This window comes from Ornithorhynchus anatinus, chromosome 19, assembly GCF_004115215.2.
Source record: "Ornithorhynchus anatinus isolate Pmale09 chromosome 19, mOrnAna1.pri.v4, whole genome shotgun sequence".
Classification (NCBI taxonomy): Eukaryota; Metazoa; Chordata; class Mammalia; order Monotremata; family Ornithorhynchidae; genus Ornithorhynchus; species Ornithorhynchus anatinus.
The window spans coordinates 23,573,177-23,592,584 of NC_041746.1; the positions used below are offsets into that span (position 1 = coordinate 23,573,177).

At 43.5% G+C, this 19,408-nt stretch overlaps 1 protein-coding gene across 2 annotated transcripts in view; it reads right to left on the reverse strand.

Moving 5' to 3' along the window:
* Positions 1-19,408, reverse strand: part of FBXL4 (F-box and leucine rich repeat protein 4) — a 46,617-nt gene that overhangs the window by 16,937 nt on the left and 10,272 nt on the right. The window contains exons 3-7 of one of the 2 annotated variants that reach the window (XM_029047288.1): positions 19,139-19,216; positions 16,755-17,355; positions 12,145-12,490; positions 8,593-8,837; positions 1,812-2,025 (exon numbers count right to left, since the gene is read on the reverse strand). In XM_029047288.1, the coding sequence (XP_028903121.1) occupies positions 1,812-2,025; positions 8,593-8,837; positions 12,145-12,490; positions 16,755-17,248 (1,299 nt within the window). In that variant the 5' untranslated portion in view covers positions 17,249-17,355; positions 19,139-19,216. The remainder of the gene's footprint in view (positions 1-1,811; positions 2,026-8,592; positions 8,838-12,144; positions 12,491-16,754; positions 17,356-19,138; positions 19,217-19,408) is intronic. The other variant, XM_029047287.1, reaches the window with a different exon arrangement.

Genomic DNA, 19,408 nt, shown 5'->3' on the forward strand with positions numbered 1-19,408 from the left:
ACTCTGTGCAGAGCACTACACTAAGCAGTTGAGAAAGTACAATAAAGTTAGTAGCCTGGCCTCAAGGTGCTTTACACTCTAAAGAGATTGGAAATGATCTATAAAGCCTTTATTAGACATTCATTTAGACATGAAAATAATTTTTCTGAACCCATTGAAACCACTTTTCTCTGACATACTTGCTCAGAGAAAAAAAAAATCCCCCCGCTTTCAATCACTTGAAGCACCCTCTATCAAACTGAGGACCGTTTTACACGTCTGCCAAACGTCGATCCTAAGTCTGGAATTTTCGCTTGCAAAGCAACTCCAAACAGAAAGCGCCTCCCCCGCACCGGACTTGCTAATTGGCAGCCACGGCTTCAGTGGCTGACTGGATCTCGGGCACCATTTCCAGCCGGAGCTCGTCTGCGGGAGCAGAATCAGGCTGGGATGACAAAGGGAGACCTTCCACTGGCCACAGGGTTTGGGGCGAGAGGCGGTTCCATAAGAGAGAAACCTAGGCACCCAAAAGGGGCTGAAGCACTCCAAGAAGAGCATAGGTAAAAGGGGGTGATAAATAAAAATAAATGGTGACGGGTGAATGTCCACTCCTCGGCAGATGAGCGGTTCACCTACCTCAGTCTTCTCTCTCCTACGGGAGCACCGGGACGTGCCTGGAGAAGCAGCGTGGCCTAGGGGATAGAGCCTGGGTTCTGATCCCCGTTCTGCCACTTTGCTGTGTGACCTTGGGCAAGTCACTTCACCTCTCTGTGCCTCAGTTCCCTCGTCTGTAAAATGGGGATTACGACTGTGAGCCCCTTGTGGGACGCAGACTGTCCCCAACCCGATGAGCTCGTTAATGGTACCTGTGCCGGACACTAAGCTCTGGGGCAGGAACAAGCTAATCAGGTTGGTCACAGTCCCTGTCCCATGTGGAGCTCACAGTCTTAATCCCCATTTTACGGATGAGGTCACCGAGGTGCCGAGAAGTTCAGTGACTTGTTCAAGGTCACACTGCAGATAGGTGCAACTCCCGTTTTAAATTATTTTTATTTATTTTCCCTAATTTCAAAAGTAAAATCCTGCTTTGCTAGACCTTGCAAACTTGCGATTGAAATATAGCAGGATGGTAGTTTGTGAATTTTCTGTAGTCATACTAGAGGCACTAAATAAACAGCAAAAACACTTCCATCAAATGTTTTTTTGATTCTAGAAAAGGGACAGTTTCTTAATTGGGTTGTTTTTAAACACACCAAAAATTACGGTATATAAGTGTCACAAAACTTGGGGGTCTTCATTTACTACCAAATAGTTTCAAATAATTTTTCAGCACCTTTAAAACTCCTTCAGTACTTCAGAAGGGTGAAGAAAAAGGTCCACTAGTTGGAGGAATTCTGCACTGACTAATTCCACAATGTGTTTGAATGCTTTAACGATATATCATTACCCTGGGATTTTTAAAACAGAAAAATTGACACCCCTTGAACTGTGTCATGAGTGACACCATAAAAAATTCATGCGCATGCAAAAAGAAATAATATCTCCATCCCGTGACACTGTCTTTTGTTATGGAAATCAGGTTATGAATAAAGTGCAACATATTGTTTATACCAATTCAGCATAAATATTTCTGGATCAAACGAGATTTTGGAGTAGCACTAAAATTGTATTCAGCACGATACGTTTTAATGAATGGCTAACTAAAAGAAGAAATTACATACCCAAAAATGGGAAAAAAAGAGGCAGTGACAGGGAGCCAAATGTTAAGCACATTTTTATTACTCTAGCGTGCTAAGTAGATTAATTATAAAAGTGAATAACAGCCTTCTTACCTCTACTTTTGTTCGATAAAGAATGAGACGCTTAAGGGCGCGCACTTTGGCAATATGGTTGAAAGCCTGAGGTGGTAGTTTATCGCAGGAGGAGAGATTTAATTCCTGAAGATTTGGGCACATCTCAGCTACGATCTCCAGGCAAGTCTCATTGAGAAAATGGCCACAAGCCAATTCGAGCCGTAGGAGTTCGGATCCACACACTTTGAGGAATCTGTCAGGAATAGTTTCCATGTTAATGAAGATAAATACATTTCTGTTTTGGGTAAAGGCTTTGGGAATCCTCAAATTAAAGCAGACGCCTGGAGAAGTGTGCATTTCTTATATGAGAAAATGAGTAACTTGGAATTTATCTACATATTATAAATGTGCCCAGTTAGGCCAAAATAAGTTCAGTCTGATAGACCTGAAGAAATAAATTTAATGCCTGCACTTCTATAAACCGGCAAGCTGGAACTGAGCAGATGAGCAGTGTGGCCTAGCGGATAGAGCATGGGCCTGGGATTCAAAAGGACCTGGGTTCTAGTCCCGGCTCTGCTGCTTGTCTGCTCTATGACCTTGGGCAAGTCACTTACCTTCTCTGTGCCACAGTTCCCTCATCTGTAAAATGGGGGATTAAGACTGGGAACCCTATGTGGGACAGGGACTGTGTCCAACCTGATTAACTTGTATCTAATTCAGAGTTTAGTACAGTGCCCGACACACAGTAAGCGCTTAAAAAATACCATAAATGCCCCCCCTCAAAAAAAAGGGGGGGGGCGCTTTTCTCCTAGGCAAGAAGCAATCTTCTCTTAGAAGGTAAGCATTACTTGGTTAGATAATGTTTTGATGATTATCTAGAAGATGTCCTTTCCTACTGCTATTCACCTGGGAAATGACATTCTATACTGAAGATAATATTTACCAAAAGGATACAGAATACTAAATCAAACCTCTAGAAACGAAATCTGAGAAACTCCACTAACTTACGTCATTTAAACTGGTGGAGAAGTGTCCTGATGCAAACGCACTTAGCCACTCTATTCTGCTGAAGCTACTAGGGGTTCCTAGTCAACCGTATTTATTGAACCCTTACTGTGTGCACAGCACTGTACTAAGCACCTGGGAGAGTACAATTTAACCAAATAACAGACATGTTCTCTGCCCACGATGAGCTTAGAGTCTAGAGCTTACAGTCCGCAGCCTAGACGTGTTGTGTGTCGCTTAAACACAGAACAAGTCATTAGGCAACCTTTGGGTCAAGCCTCTGAACAGGTCAGGACCTGCCGTACAATGCCTTAGTACAGTGCTTGGCACAAAGTAAGTGCTTAACAGACACCATAAAAAAATACGTTTAACTAAACCTTATGGAGAGGACATGAAGGGAGGTTCAGAGAACATTCTGCTGACACTACGTCTGCACAGAATGTGACCCGGTTTTGGAAGAAATGAGTGTGTGCATGTTTATGGTATGCCCAGCACACAGTAAGAGCTTAACAAATACCATAATTATCATTATCAGGCTCTTAAGAGTTATAAAATGTGAATTTTCCTTAACATGGCGTTCTTCAGGAACGTAACTTTCAGATTACAGGAAATATTGACTTCTACAATGAAGGTACTACAGTGCTATGCATCGTGTTGCCTTTCATAAAATATTCATTTTGATGATATTTACAGAAGACCTTTCTTCCGATAAAGCTAAAAATGATGCTTTTGCTCCGTTAAATAAGTCTCTAGGATGGAAAACACATTAGAGGAAATTAGAATTTGTTCAGAATATTAGTGCACCTGAAGAAGTCATTTTACTAAATGTACCGGGTTATTCCCTTCATAGGAGCGATTCAGTCTCAGATAAGAGTGCGTTCACCAAAGGATAATAATACCGATAATAAAATTATCATTATTTTCACGTGCTATGTGCTAAGTATTTACTATGTGTTCAGCACCAAACCAAGCACGGGGCTAGAGATAAGATAATCAGCTCGGACACAGTCCCATTTCCAGATGGGGTTCATAATCTAGTAGCGATGGAGAAGAGAAATTTAATCCCCATTTTACAGATGAGGACAGTGAGGCCCAGACAAAAGTTAAGTGACTTGCCCAAGGTCGTACAGCAGGCAAGTAGCAGAGCCAGGCTGAGAACCCAAGTCCTCTGATTCCCCGGTCCATGCTCTTTCCACTAAGCCACACTTTTTCATACCATTTCCCTGAACGTAAAACTCTGTGGACCCGCTACCAGGCGCTGTACTAAGCACTGGGACAGATACAAGCTAATTTAGTGGGATACCGTCCCTGTCATTCATTCAGTCGTACTTATTGAGCGCTTACCGTGTGCAGAGCACTGTACTAAGCGCTTGGCCCACTTGGAGCTCACAGTCTTAATCCCCATTTTACAGATGAGGGAACTGAGGCCCAGCAAAGTGACGTGACTTGGCCAAGGTCCCAAAGCACACAAATGGCGGAGCCGGATTAGAACCCTGGTCCTTCTGACACCCAGGCCGGTGACCGATCCACTAGGTCACAACTTTACAGTTCCAAAGAATAAGAGTTCATCAAGGTTAAAGAAGCCAGTGGTGAAATCAGATAGGCGATCCAGGCCCGTGACATATAATCAATCTCCGGATCACAGTGCATCCTGTTCCGAGCATATATTATTTTTGATGATGCCTTGTATATTAGGCACGACATCTATAATCAAACTGTATCCCCAAAGGGTTTCCAAATTAAATGAAATTTCAAATGAGATGGGGAATTGGTGAAGTGAAGAGTTTATTCGGAGGCTGCCCTAAATAAACCTGAAGATCTTCTAGATACAAGAGCAGAGAAGCTGTATAATGAGACAGAAGGTGAGATTGAGCAAGCAGAGTTGGCTAGTGGATAGAGCCCGGGCCTGGGAGTCGGAAGGACCCGGGTTCTAGTCCCGGCTCCACCACTTGTCTGCTGTGTGACCTGGGCAAGTCACTTCACTTTTCTGTGCCACAGTTCCCTCATCTGTAAAATGCGGATTAATTCTATAAACCCCATGTGGGACGTGGACTGTGTTCAACCTGACTAGCTTGCATTCCAAGCGCTTAATACAGTGCTCTGCACATAGCAAGCGCTCAATAAATACTACTGAATGAATGAATCTACCCCAGGACATAGTACAGGGCCTGGCACATAGTAAGCTTTTAACCACTTAAAGAAAACAAAAATGGCAGGATAGGAAAAGGAGAAGGGAGTGGTAGAGATGTGGACACTTAGGTGCAACAGACTTCAGCAAAATCCGGGGCAAAGTTTTCACAGTCTTAATCCCCATTTTACAGATGAGGCAACTGAGGCACAGAGAAGTGAACTGTCTTACTCAAGGACACACAGCAGACAAGTGGCAGAGCCGGGATTAAAGCCCATGACCTCCTGACTCCCAGGTCCATGCTCTATCCACTAATCCATGCTGCTTCCCACCATCCCGACACAGGAAGGGAAGCATTAAAGTCACTAAACCAGTATTTATATGAAACATTACTGACCTAATTTTTCTGGGGATACAAAATCAGAAAGAGCAGAAAGTTTCCTTCATATATTTTTAGGATTAGTGGGATGTTAAAGGGAGGAATACCCTTCTCAAGAGTTCTAGTCTGTGAATACACCATACTCTAGCTGCATAACGAAGGATTCTCATTAACAAAAAGAGGCTACGCCAATCTTTGCCAAGCACTCTTGTAGGAAATACACAACATCTAATACATACCTCCAGTTGGGAAAAAGTACTCCTCTTTCTTAAAATTATTATAAATATATCTTGTTCACAGTAATGAGCATAAGCAGACCAGGCTTACCCATAGATTATTCATTAATAATCAAGCTTTGCATATTTATTATTTATTCTGGGAATGCTGCCGACAAATCCCAACTAGCAGTTGAGTAGTCACGAAAAAAGGACCAACGGCAATCAGGAAGCACAACTGTTCCTTCAAAAAATGTTTTCTGAGTGATTTTTTTTTAAAGAAAATTCTAATTTCGCTTTAAAGGCAGGGGCTTCATGGTTGAAGGAATGTCAACGGGTCTGGTAAATCCAATAGATTTCAGAGGCATTTGCATTCAAAACCTGGAACCTTTTCGATACCTTGTTGTGAGCAGGGAACGTGTTGACCAACTCTGTTGTCTTGTACAATCTGAAGCGCTTAGTACAGTGCTCTGAGCACAGTAAGCGCTCAGTAAATACCATCGATTGACACACATTTACTAAACAACAACCCAACTTTTATAATCTACGGCAAAGGCATGTTTCCACAAAATGTCGGATAGAGATTTGGAGACCTAGTGTTGTAAAAACTTTCAAAAACCATAAAAGCACTTGAAAATGTACTGAAGATTATTTACTAAAATATCTTCTCCTCGCACATATATTTAGCTCTCATAATGTGGGGGGCACAAGCTTAATGTAACCCATCTAAGAAAAACTGGGGTACATTTTACATGCACCCCTGGTTTGATCTGTGCTCCTTCAGAAAACTGCTTCTCCTGTCTTCATAACTGCATTCTATTCAGACGGACATATAATGTCAGAACAATGTATCCTAATTCTCTAAGAGCGTTCTTTCCAAATCGTCGAGTGAAAACATATATTACGGAAAAACTGAGTGTCCATGGAAACTGTTTTATAAGAAAAAAGGCCTTTAAAGTCCCAAACCCAGCCAGTTTTAGGTTGGGAGACTGGTTTCCCTTCTAGTCCGTAAACTCGCTGTGGGCAGGGAACGTGTCTACTGACACTGTTTTATTTTATTCTCCCAAGCGCTTGGTTCAGTGTTCTGCACAAGGTAAGCGCTCAATAAATACAATCGATTGATAGAACAGGAGTCAGGGCACGTTTTGGGTTGCTGCAGCAAAGATCATGGGACATACCAGTGAAGCCATGGGATTTCAATCAGTTTGCCTCAGATCACTCTGGCAACTGATAATCAGCTAATCCCGGCTCTGGTCTCTGTTTGTACTCACGTTCCCATGAGGCCCACACTTAGGTCTCCCTGGCCTCACTAATTTACTGGACCTGGGTTCTAATCCCGCCTCTGCCACTTGTCTGCAGCGTGACCCTGGGCGAGTCACTTCACTACTCTGTGGTTCAATTACTTCAGCGGTAAAATAGACATTTAAGATTGTGAGCCTCGGGGGGGCAGGGACTGTGTCTGACCCGATTTGCCTGTATCCACCCCAGTGTTTAGCATAGTGCCTGGCACACAGTAAGCGCTTAACAAATTCCACAGTTATTATTATTACTGGGAAATGATTAGAAATTGAGTAATAGCGACATAGTTTGGGGAGGTTAAGTCTTCCTCGAGGCACCCTTTGCCAAGCCTTTAAACGTGCTGAAAACAACTGCCCAAACCTAGCACTCTCCTCAAACTCGAGAAAATTATAATCTAAATGAATGAAATACTGTTTATAAACATATATTTATATGCATATATATACACATATTTTACAGTCTATATATTAGTTCGCATTTGGCTCAAAAGGAATTTAGGGGCTAGAGTACGACCCTGGGATGCGGGTTCTAATCCCACCTCTGTCACTTGTCTGCTTGTGTAACAAGTCACTTCACTTCTCCGGGCCTCTGTTCTTTCATCTGTAAAATGGGGACTAAGACTGTGAGCCCCACGAGGGACAGGGACTGTGTCCGACCCGATTCGCTTGTATCCATCCCAGCGTCGCTCAGTATGGTGCCTGACAAATGCCACGATTATTATTATTGCTGTTATTATCGATACTTTAAATCCCCAAACCAGGAAATTTTCCCAAACTTTCTAACCTCGGTAACCCTTCCTTATTTCCCTTAATGAAAATTACAAGATTTCATTATCAAATGAACCCAGAAACACATCAGTAGGTTCAGTGAAAAACACCTGTATGTAATAGGAGGGGGGAAAACAAAATGGTGGCGACATTCCCATATGAATGTGTACTAGGGCAACCTTTCAATATTGAACAGGTGAAACTTAATAGCAAAGAAACCAAGCGTCTAAGTAGATGGGGGAAGAAGCACCTGGGTAGGTCTGAAAGTGTGGTCGCCTACTTAAGCGTGCAATTGCATTTTCAATATAATTAGTTTAAATGAGCTTCTAAATTTGGGCGATGCATTGCACATGTAATTAAGATTTAATTAAAAATGCTCTGTAATAAATTGTTTTCCATTTCTGACAAATCACATTTGGGGGATGGAGTTGATTTGGAAATAGTTTTGAAGATACGTTATTCATATATGCAACATAATACGGGAAAGACTTTTTTAAAAAAAAATCACTTTCTCCTTGGGGAATGGGAATAAAAATAACCTGTTTCAAAATCGGGGTCAAAAGCCATTGGGAGTGACAGTGTGTCAAGATCATTCTCCTCGTTTTTCTTCTTCTTTGATTTTCAGTGCACGGTCAAAGATATTTCATTTTAATGGAAATAAATCCTTGAATGGGTCATGCCAACCACGAACGGAGAAGTAGCACGGCCTGGTGGTTAGAAGACAGGCCTGGGAGTCAGAAGGACCTGGGTTCTAATCTCGGCTCCACCACTTGTCTGCTGTGTGACCTTGTCTCTGTGCTTCAGTTACCTCATCCAGAAAATGGGGATCGAGACTGTGAGTCCCATGTGGGACACGGACTGTGTTCCTGATTATCTGGTATCTATCTCAGCCCTTAGTACGGAGCATAGTATGTGCTTAAGAAATGCCACAGTTGTTATTATTACCTTCCCAAGTGCTTAGTCCAATTCTCGGCATATAATAAGTGCTCAACAAATACCATTGATGACGATGTGTTAGCACACTGACCTGCCAAATCCCGCAACCGATATGAAGCCCCTGTTTCCGGTCCAAGATAAATTCAGCCACTGGACAAGCGAGCAGCGGGTCTGCAGATATTCCAGGGACGCGTCATTGAGCTTTGCCCAGTAAGGTTGCAAGTTGAGGTGGGTATACTGCAGTGGATCGCTGCAGTGCTGGAACAGTAGCTTACAGGTCTGTGCTAATCGACACAGATCAGGTAGGGGAAGGTGACTCAGAATCAGCTGGATGAGCTAAATTAAGCACAGAAACATACAGATGAACATGAAATGAAATAGCGAAAAAGACGTTACAGTTCAAACCCTAAGAGGACATAATGGATTCCAGTCACACAAAGCAAGTGACTGAAATATTTTTAACGTGTCCGGAGTTATCAAAGAAGGATTAATAAAAAGAGACGCTGCCACCTTAGGAACAAAAAAGAATATCTGAAGGGTTTTCCTTTTTTTTTTTTTATGGTACTTGTTAAGCACTTACTATGTGCCAGGCACCGTTCTAAGTGCTGGGGTTAGATACGAGGTTGGACACAGTCCCTGTCCCACATGGGGCTCAAAGTCTTACTCCCCATTTTACAGATGAGGGAACTGAGACCCCTAGAAGTCAAGTGACTTGCCCAAGGTCACAAAGCAGATAAACTGCGAAGCCGGAATTAGAACCCAGGCCCTCCTGACTCCCAGGCCAGTAATCTATCGATCGGGCCATGCTGCTTCTCAAGTTTTTTGCTTCCTCTGAAGGAATGTTTTCCTTGTTGGCCTTTTTTCTGAACAACGAATGAAACTTACATCCCTATTTTCTGTATTTTTCAAAGCAATGCTATCTTTATACCAACTAAAACAAAATACAGAAAAATCCTATGGTCGCTAAATGAAAAGGAGTGACAGCAACAGCAACAAAAAACTACAGGCAATAAAGGAAAACACATTTATTTAAGCGGTGAGTTTTTCTTTAACTCGGAGCTATCCGTTCGTGTTTAAAATATTTTTCGTGAATCCTAACCGGTGACCCTAATCGGTTTGTTTATCCATCCCTCCGACTGAAAAAAAACAAACCATCCTATGATATACATCCTATGATATACCACTTCCAAATAGAAACCCCAAAATACAAAAAAGTATAATGAAGTGTCACTAAGATTAGAGCATTAAAATGTTAGGGAAATACTTTCTCGTTCTTATTTTTTTTTGCCTTTGAGTAGACAGAGTGGATAACAGGTTTCACGACTACAGGCTAATACCCATTAATCACTGCTTGTCCAAGGTCTGGCATCTGTCAGAAACCTGCTTTTCATATGTGGGTATCCTAGCATAAAGCACAATTTGATACCATAATGAATATGTGATGTGATGTGTTGCAAATGACTCCCAAAAATGCAGTTGGGCTATCTGCCTTTGAAAACTAATCTACTCATAACATGCAAGGCTTAAAAAAAAAAAAAATCTGATGGAAGGTTGGTGTTTATTGAGGAAGCATTATGACAGTTGACATCTTTATAAGGTGTTTTTTGTCCCCTGAAGCAAAGGAGTTAGTCACAGAATAGAAAACTCCCTTCTTCGGGTGGGGCTTGAAAGTTGCCTAAGTGTTAGCACAACGTCTCGGTTTGTGTGTGTTTTATTTATGGTTTTTTTTTAAGCGATGACTATGTGCCGGGCACCGCACAAGTACTTAGTACAGCGTTTTACCACGGTAAGTGCTAAATGCACTAAACGCTGGGGTAGATACAAGCTAATTAGGTTGGTCGCAGTCCCTGTCCCACAAGGGGTTCACGGTCTTAATCCCCATTTGACAGTTGAGGGAAGTGAGGTGACTGGCCCAAGGTCACACGGCAGACAAGTGGTGGAGTCTGGATTAGAACCCACGTCCTCTGACTCCCAAGCCTCTTTCCACTGAGTCACACTGTTTCTCCACCAGAAACTTTCCCAAACCTTCCGTTTTCTGTGTGCAGTTCTCTCCTAGCTCTTACTACCTCTGACTGCTCTGTTTCAGCCTTCTTCATCGGACCTTCATCCTTCCCTCACTCTGTAACTGCGGGCGCCTCTAGAAGAGGATTTTACTCTTCCCTCTCTCCACTCACTCTGCCTGGGAGCTCCTGGCTGACGTGATTTCTCCCACCAACTCTGCGTGGCTGGCGCCCAACTCGACCACCCCGGCCCTGCTTTCTCCCCTATTTCACCATCTCGTCTCTCCACCTGTAACCGTGACATTTCTCCCGGGATGACCTACCAACATTTTAAATTCAATATGTCAAAAGCTGAACTCATCTTTCCTCCTCAACCTGCTCTTCCTCCTAATTTTCCCATCACTGTTGACACTCCCACCATCCTCCCTTCCCCCGAAGCCTGTAATCTTAGTCTCATCTTTGACATCTTTTGTCTTTTATCTCCCACATCCAATCGCTTGCTAAATTCTGCCGATTACTTCCCTTACAATATTTCATGGCTCCTCAGGACCTTAGCTTGGCTCGAGGCTTGTCATTTGGAGCTGTGTCTGTACTGTACTCTCCTAAGAGCTTAGTGCAGTGTTCCGCACACAGCAAGCGCTCAGTAAATACAAGTGAATGGACAGCTGCAAATGCCTCTTCAATCATCTCTCCGCCTCAAACTTCTCTCCACTTTTGCCTGCTCTAGGAGACAGTTGCTCATTTCGTTTTCTTAAAACATTATTCAGAACGCAGTATTCTCCTTCTCAACGATACCCAGTGACTTCTCATTTTTCACCCCATTTAGTCATGACACCTAAACACAAGATTTAGGCTTCTCGACCAGCTTTCTTAGACACTGATGGTAGGAAAAATCCAGGGAAAACTTGGAAGAGGCAGACTGGCGGCTAGATGGATAGAAACCCGAACAGTGATAATGGAAGAACCATTAGCAAGGTTATGAATTATGGCAGAAGGGCGTTCTGAGGAAAATACATCCATAAAGTCGCCATAATGGGAAACGACCCGACATTTGATGATAATAACTAGCTTATCTATTCATTATACATGAAAAATTAGGTCATATTAATGTCTCTCTCTAGAATGTAAGCTCATTGTGGGCAGGGATGTGTCTGATTATTCTGTTGTACTATCCCCAGTATGAGGTACAGTGTTCTGCATATAGTAAGTGCTCAATAAATACCACTGATGATGATGATGATACTTTCTTGTGCTCAGGAAACAGAGAACTATATTCTATGGACAGGAAATCTATTCATCGGATATACAGAAATTGGGAAGCTTTCATAAAGAAATCCTTTAAAAAGTCAAGTTTGATTTTGCTTCGGATATGCTAATAATAGAAACAGTCATATCTATTAAGTGTTTACTATGCACCAAGCACTGAATTAAGCACTGGGGTAGACACAAGATAATCAGGTCCCAAATGGGGCTAACAGTCTAAGCAAGAGAGAGCACAGGCTCTGGATCCCCATTTCGCCGATGAGGAACCGAGGCCCAGAGAAGGGACTTCCCCAAGGTCACCCAGCAGGTAAGTGGCAGAGCCAGGATTGGAACCCAGATCCCCTGTCTCCCACGCCGCCGGGCCACGATGGTTGACTTACCTCATAAGGTAGTTTATCGAAATAGCCGATATTTGTCCATTCCCCGAGGACGGCCTTGCTCAACTGCTTGTTCAGACCCTCCATTCCACTTTTACCCTTCTCTTCGTACTCTCCTTCGTCCGGATCGCTCCGGTCGGTTAGGGACGCCTGAAGGGACGGCAGAGGCCTTTCCTTCACGCCGTGCAGTACCACGGCGTCTAGTTCGGTGAAGTAGTCCAGGAGGGAACTGTTCACCTCCAAGCGGATCAGGTTGGTGGGGAACGCGATCTGTTTGATGCAAGGAGAGAACTGGCGAGCTTGGGGTGTGGCCATCTTGGTAGGTGCCTCGGACCAGAGGATCTCCCACCTGTCCGGCAGAGAAAATAAATCATCTTAAAGACAAGTTGCGCTGCAGATGGGTTGCTTCTCCCAAGCGGAGGGATTAGGCGGTGCGTACTGAAGCGGGGGCAGTGTGGCCTAGCGGATACAGCAAGTGCCCGGGAGACGGAAGGACCTGGGTTTTAATCCTGGCTCTGCCACTCGTCTAGCGGGGACTTTGGGCAAGTCACTTTGCTTCTCTGGGCCTCAGCGACCTCCTTTGTAAAATGGGGATGAAGACTGTGAGCTCTATGTGGGACTCTCCCCCGCTTTCAACAGCCTTTTTGAAGGCACATCTCCTCCAAGAGGCCTTCCCTGTCTATGCTCTCCTTTCCTTTTCTTCCACTCCCTTCTGCTTCACCCTGACTTGGTCCCTTTACTCATCTCCTCTCCCAGCCCCACGGCGTTTATGTCATTTATATTAACTCCTGTCTCCCCCTCTACATCGAAAGCCCATCGTGGGCAAGGAATGTGTCTGTTATACTGTACGATCCCAAGCACTTAGTTCAGTGCTCTGCACACAGTAAGCGCTCGATTAATATGATTGAGGCAGGAGCTGACTCCCCGTGTTTCTTCCTTCTTCCCTTCCCAATATCAGTCCATCCTTTTAAAGTTCTATTCGTCTGTGCTGTTCATTTATAGGGTTGGGAAATGGTTTCTTTGAAGAAAAACTAAAGAAACCAAGCTTGCGTAGCTCAGAAAGGGGAAAAATGGAGAGGAGGAGAGTGGGAGTGGATCAGGAAGGAGAGGAGGACTTAATAATGGCTTTTACACAGACGGGTAAAACATTTATTTGTACTAGATATTTGTACATCATAATATAGAAAGCATAATTTATTCTGTCAAATTGTTGGCGTGGGACTCTGGATAGGCAAAAAACACAGCCACTTTCTCAACTGCATTAAGCCTAGACTCCACAATCACACCTTTCCCGAGATCTCAACCCTGCCCCTCATCCTAGCTCAAATCCTACTCTTTACCCTCAAGGGGTTTTTCAGTGATTGATTTTTTATTGATTTCCAAAGTAAGCCCTACGAGATACATAAAAATGATCTCTCACATCATTTTACTGAGGAGGAAAGTTAAAAATAACGAAAGTGGAAAAAAATAATATCTGCCAATACATATTAAAAGTTCATTGGCATAATGTAACCATTTGAACACATTTCTTTAATACTGTATTATTATAGCACAAATATACTCTACACAACTGCAGCCTTAGTGTTTTATATTAATTTTAGGACATCCTGAAGTTAATTCAAGTCCTGTGTTAATGCGATGTTAAGTTTACAAATGTAAATTAACGGAGTATCGAGCTGTATTCTTATCACAAATGCAATGGTTTAATTCCAACCTCTTCAAAATATGCAGGATGGAAAGGTAAGCGCTGTTTTGAGAACCTTGCCTATATTTCTCGACTTTGCATTTTAATGTAACACTATGCCTTTGTCTTGAAGAACATTATACATCTAATGTCTACGGATTATGAAAACAGAGTAGTATGGCGAACTTTAATAGACAGCTACGTACCAGAAGAGTAAAAAAATTATACGGCACTAATTAATAATACAGTACTGTTTATATTATTTTGCAACAGATGAAGAAATTCTAAGTGGGGAAAATGAAAGATGCAGAGCAAGATTATTTTATAGGCCTTTAGCCATTTGAAATTAACTCCTGGTAAAACAGTATTTCATTGCATTTGCATTAAAGATAAACATAATGTTTAAAATTCGGGCTCTGTTAGGAATGTGTTGTGTCGAAAGAAGAGGCAGAGGGTTTTATACTTTATTCATGAATGCAAAAATGTTAAACCACCGCTACACCCTCCGGTAAGATAGCTCCCAAATCCAAATTAGCCTGTACTCTCCCAAGTGCTTAGTGCAGTGCTTTGCACACAGTAAGTGCTCAATAAATACGACTGAAGGAATGAAAGCTCAAAATCCCCCCTAATTTTTAACCTCACTGTCAGCTATCGGCAGTCAACAGAAAAAGAAGCATCAAAGCATTTGATTCTTTTCCCCTTCTATCTCAAGAAACAGTAATTTAATTAAGATTGCATGAGTATAAACCTTAAGGAGAAAAATCACCAAATTCTTTTTTCAATCATTTGTAAGAGTTAGTAGAACAGAAACGCTTTGCAAAATTTTCTGCGTTGTTTTCCTAGCATAATGTAGATTAAAAAATTAGGAAGCAGGATTTTTTTTTCCACCCATTGAATTAGTATCGGCTTTGGAAGCCCTGCACCATCACTCGAGTGCGTTTATGTACGTACATTTGTGCAAGTACAATAGAATAGAAGAATGACACATTCCCTGCCCATGAGCTGATTAACCCTGGCTATAGAGAGATAATATCCAACCTCCTATTTATTTATGATCACTTCCCCAGTTAAATGAGAATTAACAAAATGTTACTGAATTCCCCATCATCTTTAATAATAACTGTGGTATTTGTTAAGGGCTGTTATGTGCCAGACACTGTACTAAGCACAGGGGTGGATACAAGAAATGTAATTCAAATATTGTTGATAACAACTCTTTATTTCCTATCCTCTCAACATCCTTATGAGGTAGGGAGAGAAAGGAATTACTATTCCCATTTTAAGGACAAAGAACCTGAGACCGAGAAAAGTTATATGATTGCCCAAGGTCACAGAGCAGGCAGAGCGGTGATTTGAACCCAGGTCTCTTGACTCCCAGCCCCCTGATCTTGCCAGGCCTTATAACACTTGGGAGATATGGATAAAGAGGAAAAAAAACCATTTTACAGGAAGAAAATAAAGGCAGAGAGATGTTATTCTTGCTTATTAAACTAGGTGGTAAAGACAGATTAGAATTTGGAAGTTTTGGATTCTCAGTCCTAGGCTTAAGTAGAAACTCTTTTCCTGGGGCGGTAGAAGGAAAACGCTGCCAGTGCAAATGGAAGAAATGAGAGCATAAGAAGAAATGAGTTGTGAGATCCAGGCGGACAATTATTCTTAAGGATTGCCAACCTTCAAATAAAGGCAGTACGGGATGCTTGCATTATTAAAACATTCATTAACTTTAAAGAGCTAGTAAAAGACCCCAAACTTGGATGTTCACTATAAATCTGGGAGAGTTGCCAAACTCAATAGGATTTCATCTCAAATTTAGGACAGTTCCCACAATTGTAGCCTTAACCTTCAATATTAAAGCCATAATCTGCTGTAATTAATAAATCATTTGGTAGAAGCCACTATGGATTACATTAAGAGTCTTTATTATTTATATTAAATCACCACTGGAGGATTGGAGGTTGGTTCCATTTTCTCTCATAGAAACTCACCTTAATTAACTTCGCTTTACTAAACACCATAAAGTATTTGTTGTTAAATATTTTAAAAGATAGGTGAACATTTTCTCCCCTTTTAGATCTTCTTTAGTTTAAAAGGCAAAGCCTCACTCCCTGGCAGACGACCTATAGGTGGATTAAAATTACTTTTGGACTCACTTTTTCCCCAAACACAACCCAAATTACTAGGCCGAGTTCTCGTGACACAGGAATAGTTGATCGTATTTATTGAGCGCTTACTGTGCGCAGAGCACTGTACTAAGTGCTTGGGAGAGGTCAATAATAACAATAGACACATTCCCTGCCCACAACGAGCTACTGTCTAGTTTACTCTTCTGAGTTATTCAAGACTTCAAGATGACAAATGATCCTTTTTCTGCCGGCTTTTCTGTGTGGTAACATCTAGTCAAAGGGGTAACGGTGGAAAAGCTGATATTTGGCCAACGGGACAGCTAGAATGCTCTTCCTCCACCTTAAGCATTTCTTTTTTTTAATGATATTTGTTAAGCGCGTACTCTGTGCCGGGCACTGTACTCACGAGGCACGTAACATTTCCCCAGTACCACCCGTGAACACGCGGAATGAATTCCCTACGTCCTGCTGGTGAGTCCCGCTGGAGACTGTGGGCAAGTTACCTCATCTGTAAAATGGGGATCAAGATTGTGTGGAAAGAGCCCGGGCTTGGGAGTCAGAGGTCATGAGTTCTAATGCCGGCCCTGCCGCTCGTCCGCTGTGTGACCTCGGGCAAGTCGCTTCACGTCTCTGGGCTTCAGTTCCCTCATCTGTAAAATGGGGATGAAGCCTGGGAGCCCCGCGTGAGGCAGGGACCGTGCCCACCCCGATTTGCTCGTCTCCACCCCGGCGCTGAGTCCAGCGCCTGGGACGTCGTAGGCGCTCAGCTAACGTCACGATCGTTGTCGTCGTCGTCGTCATTTTACCTTACTTCGGCCGGAGGGTTTGGGGCGTACGGGTCGGCCGAGCAGGCCAGGATCCGGATGACGGCCCCGGGGTGGTAGGTCTCCAGGACGTGGACGGCCGTGGGATAGACCGGCTCGTGGAAGGCGAGCTCCACGAAGTCCTGGCTCCGGAAGGCCGGCGGCGTCCGGGCGAACGGGGCCGGGGCGCTGGGGCAGCGCTCCCACCAAGACCCGTAGGTGCGGAAAACCGCCGTCTGGGTGAAGTCCCCCCAGTTGGGGTAGACGTTGGGGACCCCCGCCAGGTTCCACATGGTGTATGACATGCTGTTCTCGCTCCCGTAATGGGAGCTGAAATCCAAGACCTCCTTGGCGTACTGGACCACCTCCGCGTTGCGGGGCGGGGGCCGGGGGTTCGCGTCCGCGGTCCGACGGCAGTTGGGCGTCTCTCCCCTGGGGCTGGTCCGGGCCCGGCGCCGCAGGCAGATGTAATAAAACATGGTCAGAACCGTGAACATGGGGAAGGCCGGAAGCAGCCGGCGGGAGGGGGCCGCTTCGACACGACGGCTCTGTCCTCAGTAAGGCGCCGGGACTCTTTCCGGGACGCTCTGAGACATGGCTCCTGCTAAATGAGATACAAGGATTTCGACGGTCGTTCATTCCATCGTATTAATTGAGCGTTTGCTGTGTGCACAGCACTCTACTAAGCGCTTGGGAGAGGACAAGGTAGCAAGTGACAGACACGTTCCCTGCCCACGAACAGCTTACGGTCTACGGGGGAGATAAGTATTAATAGAGATAAATGAGAGAGATGTACATAACAGCGCAGAAATTGCTTTGTGGGATACGAAAGCCCTCTCATCTGAGCAATGGGACTGAGGAGTCTAGTGTCATCAGTCGGTGATACGCTGAGCGCTTACTACGTGCAGAGCGCTGTACTAAGCTCTTGGGAGTGTACGGCATGGCCCAGTGGATGGAGCACGGGCCCGGGAGTCAGAAGGATCTAATCCCGGCTCCGCCACTTGTCCGCTGTGTGACCTCGGACAGATCACTTCTCCGGGTCTCAGTTCCCTCACTGTAAAATGGGGATTCAGACCGTGAGACCTATGTGGGACAGGGATTGTGTCCGACCCATTATTTTGTACCTATCCCAGCGCTTAGAACAGGGCCTGGCACATAGCATTTAAAAAAATCCATAATAATCCTTATCATTATTACTATCATACAACAGAGTTGGCAGACACAGTCCCCGCCCTCAACGAGCTTACAGAGGGAGTTTTATTTTTGAAAGCGATAACTACTAGTACTGTACTAAATGAACGGCCATTTTGTTTAATCACTCAATTGTATTTATTGAGTGTTTACTGTGAGCAGAACACTGTACTAAATCCTTGGGAGAGGACAATATAATAGCTTTTAATATTTTCAAAATGAAAAAAGGGAAAGATTTTTGCAGCCCTAGGAAGTAGAAGGAAAACAGGGATGTACTGGAATTCATGCAGCTCGGTGAGCCAATGACTCCTCTTCAGTATTTGGCTAAATGTATTTTTTAAGCATTATTATTTTATGGTCCTCTAGGCTGTAAACTTGTTAAGAGCGGGGAACGGGTTTGCCAACTGTTGTACTGTACTCTCCCAAGCGCTGAGAACAAGGCATAGAGTAACCGCTCAATAAATGCCACTGATTCACTGAGTGATTACAATTTAGCAAAAAATATGGCCCGGCTGTATATGCATTTACATTTTTTCCGCTCAATAAATGCCACTGATTCACTGAGTGATTATAATTTAGCAGAAAACATGGCCCGGCTGTATATGCATTTATTTATTTATTTTTGAATCCAAGTCCCAAGACGTTTCCGGTCTTAGAGTAATTGCGGAGTTTCCACGACTGTGTTGAAACTCGTGACTTTCCAGACACAAAAGAAACCGTGTCTCATGGAGTTGACAGTTAATCCAGATTACACAAATGAACTGCCTTAACCCATCACAGATCCCTAGCCCGTTTTCAATTCATAACTCAACCTTTCTTCCCTGCTAGGGCTTCTTGTCTGGCTGGCGTGTTGCCAGCTAAGGTTCAGAAGTTCTTTACCTGGATGTGAAAGTCGGTAACTGACCAAAAGATATTCGGTCAAGAGGACATGCACTCTACGGAGAGAAACTGGCATCATACAGAGAAGAGAGAGACAGACACACTCTAAACTCATTGCGGGTATGGAATCTGTCTGTTTATTGTTACACCGCATGCTCCCAAGCGCTTGGTGCAATGCTCTGCACGCGGTAAGCACTAAATAAATTTGCTTGACTGAGATATATATGTTACATTTCTTTATAAGTAGTATATAAAACATATTAAATATATAATATTTTTCACGCAGGACAAAATCAAACGTTTGGGATGCATGTTACCTGAATTCAGTATCTTCAATTCTCATCTGCGGACATTCCTGTCACACTACGATGTTTTAGAGCTCAATTTCGATAGAACTGAACAGAAAAAGAAGGGAAGGCCGTTGCCGGGAAAGAGCCGTAAACTGCTGTACCGCGCTGAGGCTCTGCACGGTCGCGGATCCGGTGGCGACCCCGTATCGGGAGTTCACCAAGCACTGCAGCTCATTTGCTGCTGCTTAAAGTTCCCTTGATTAATTTCTGTTAACAGACAACTTAAAGCAGCGTCGT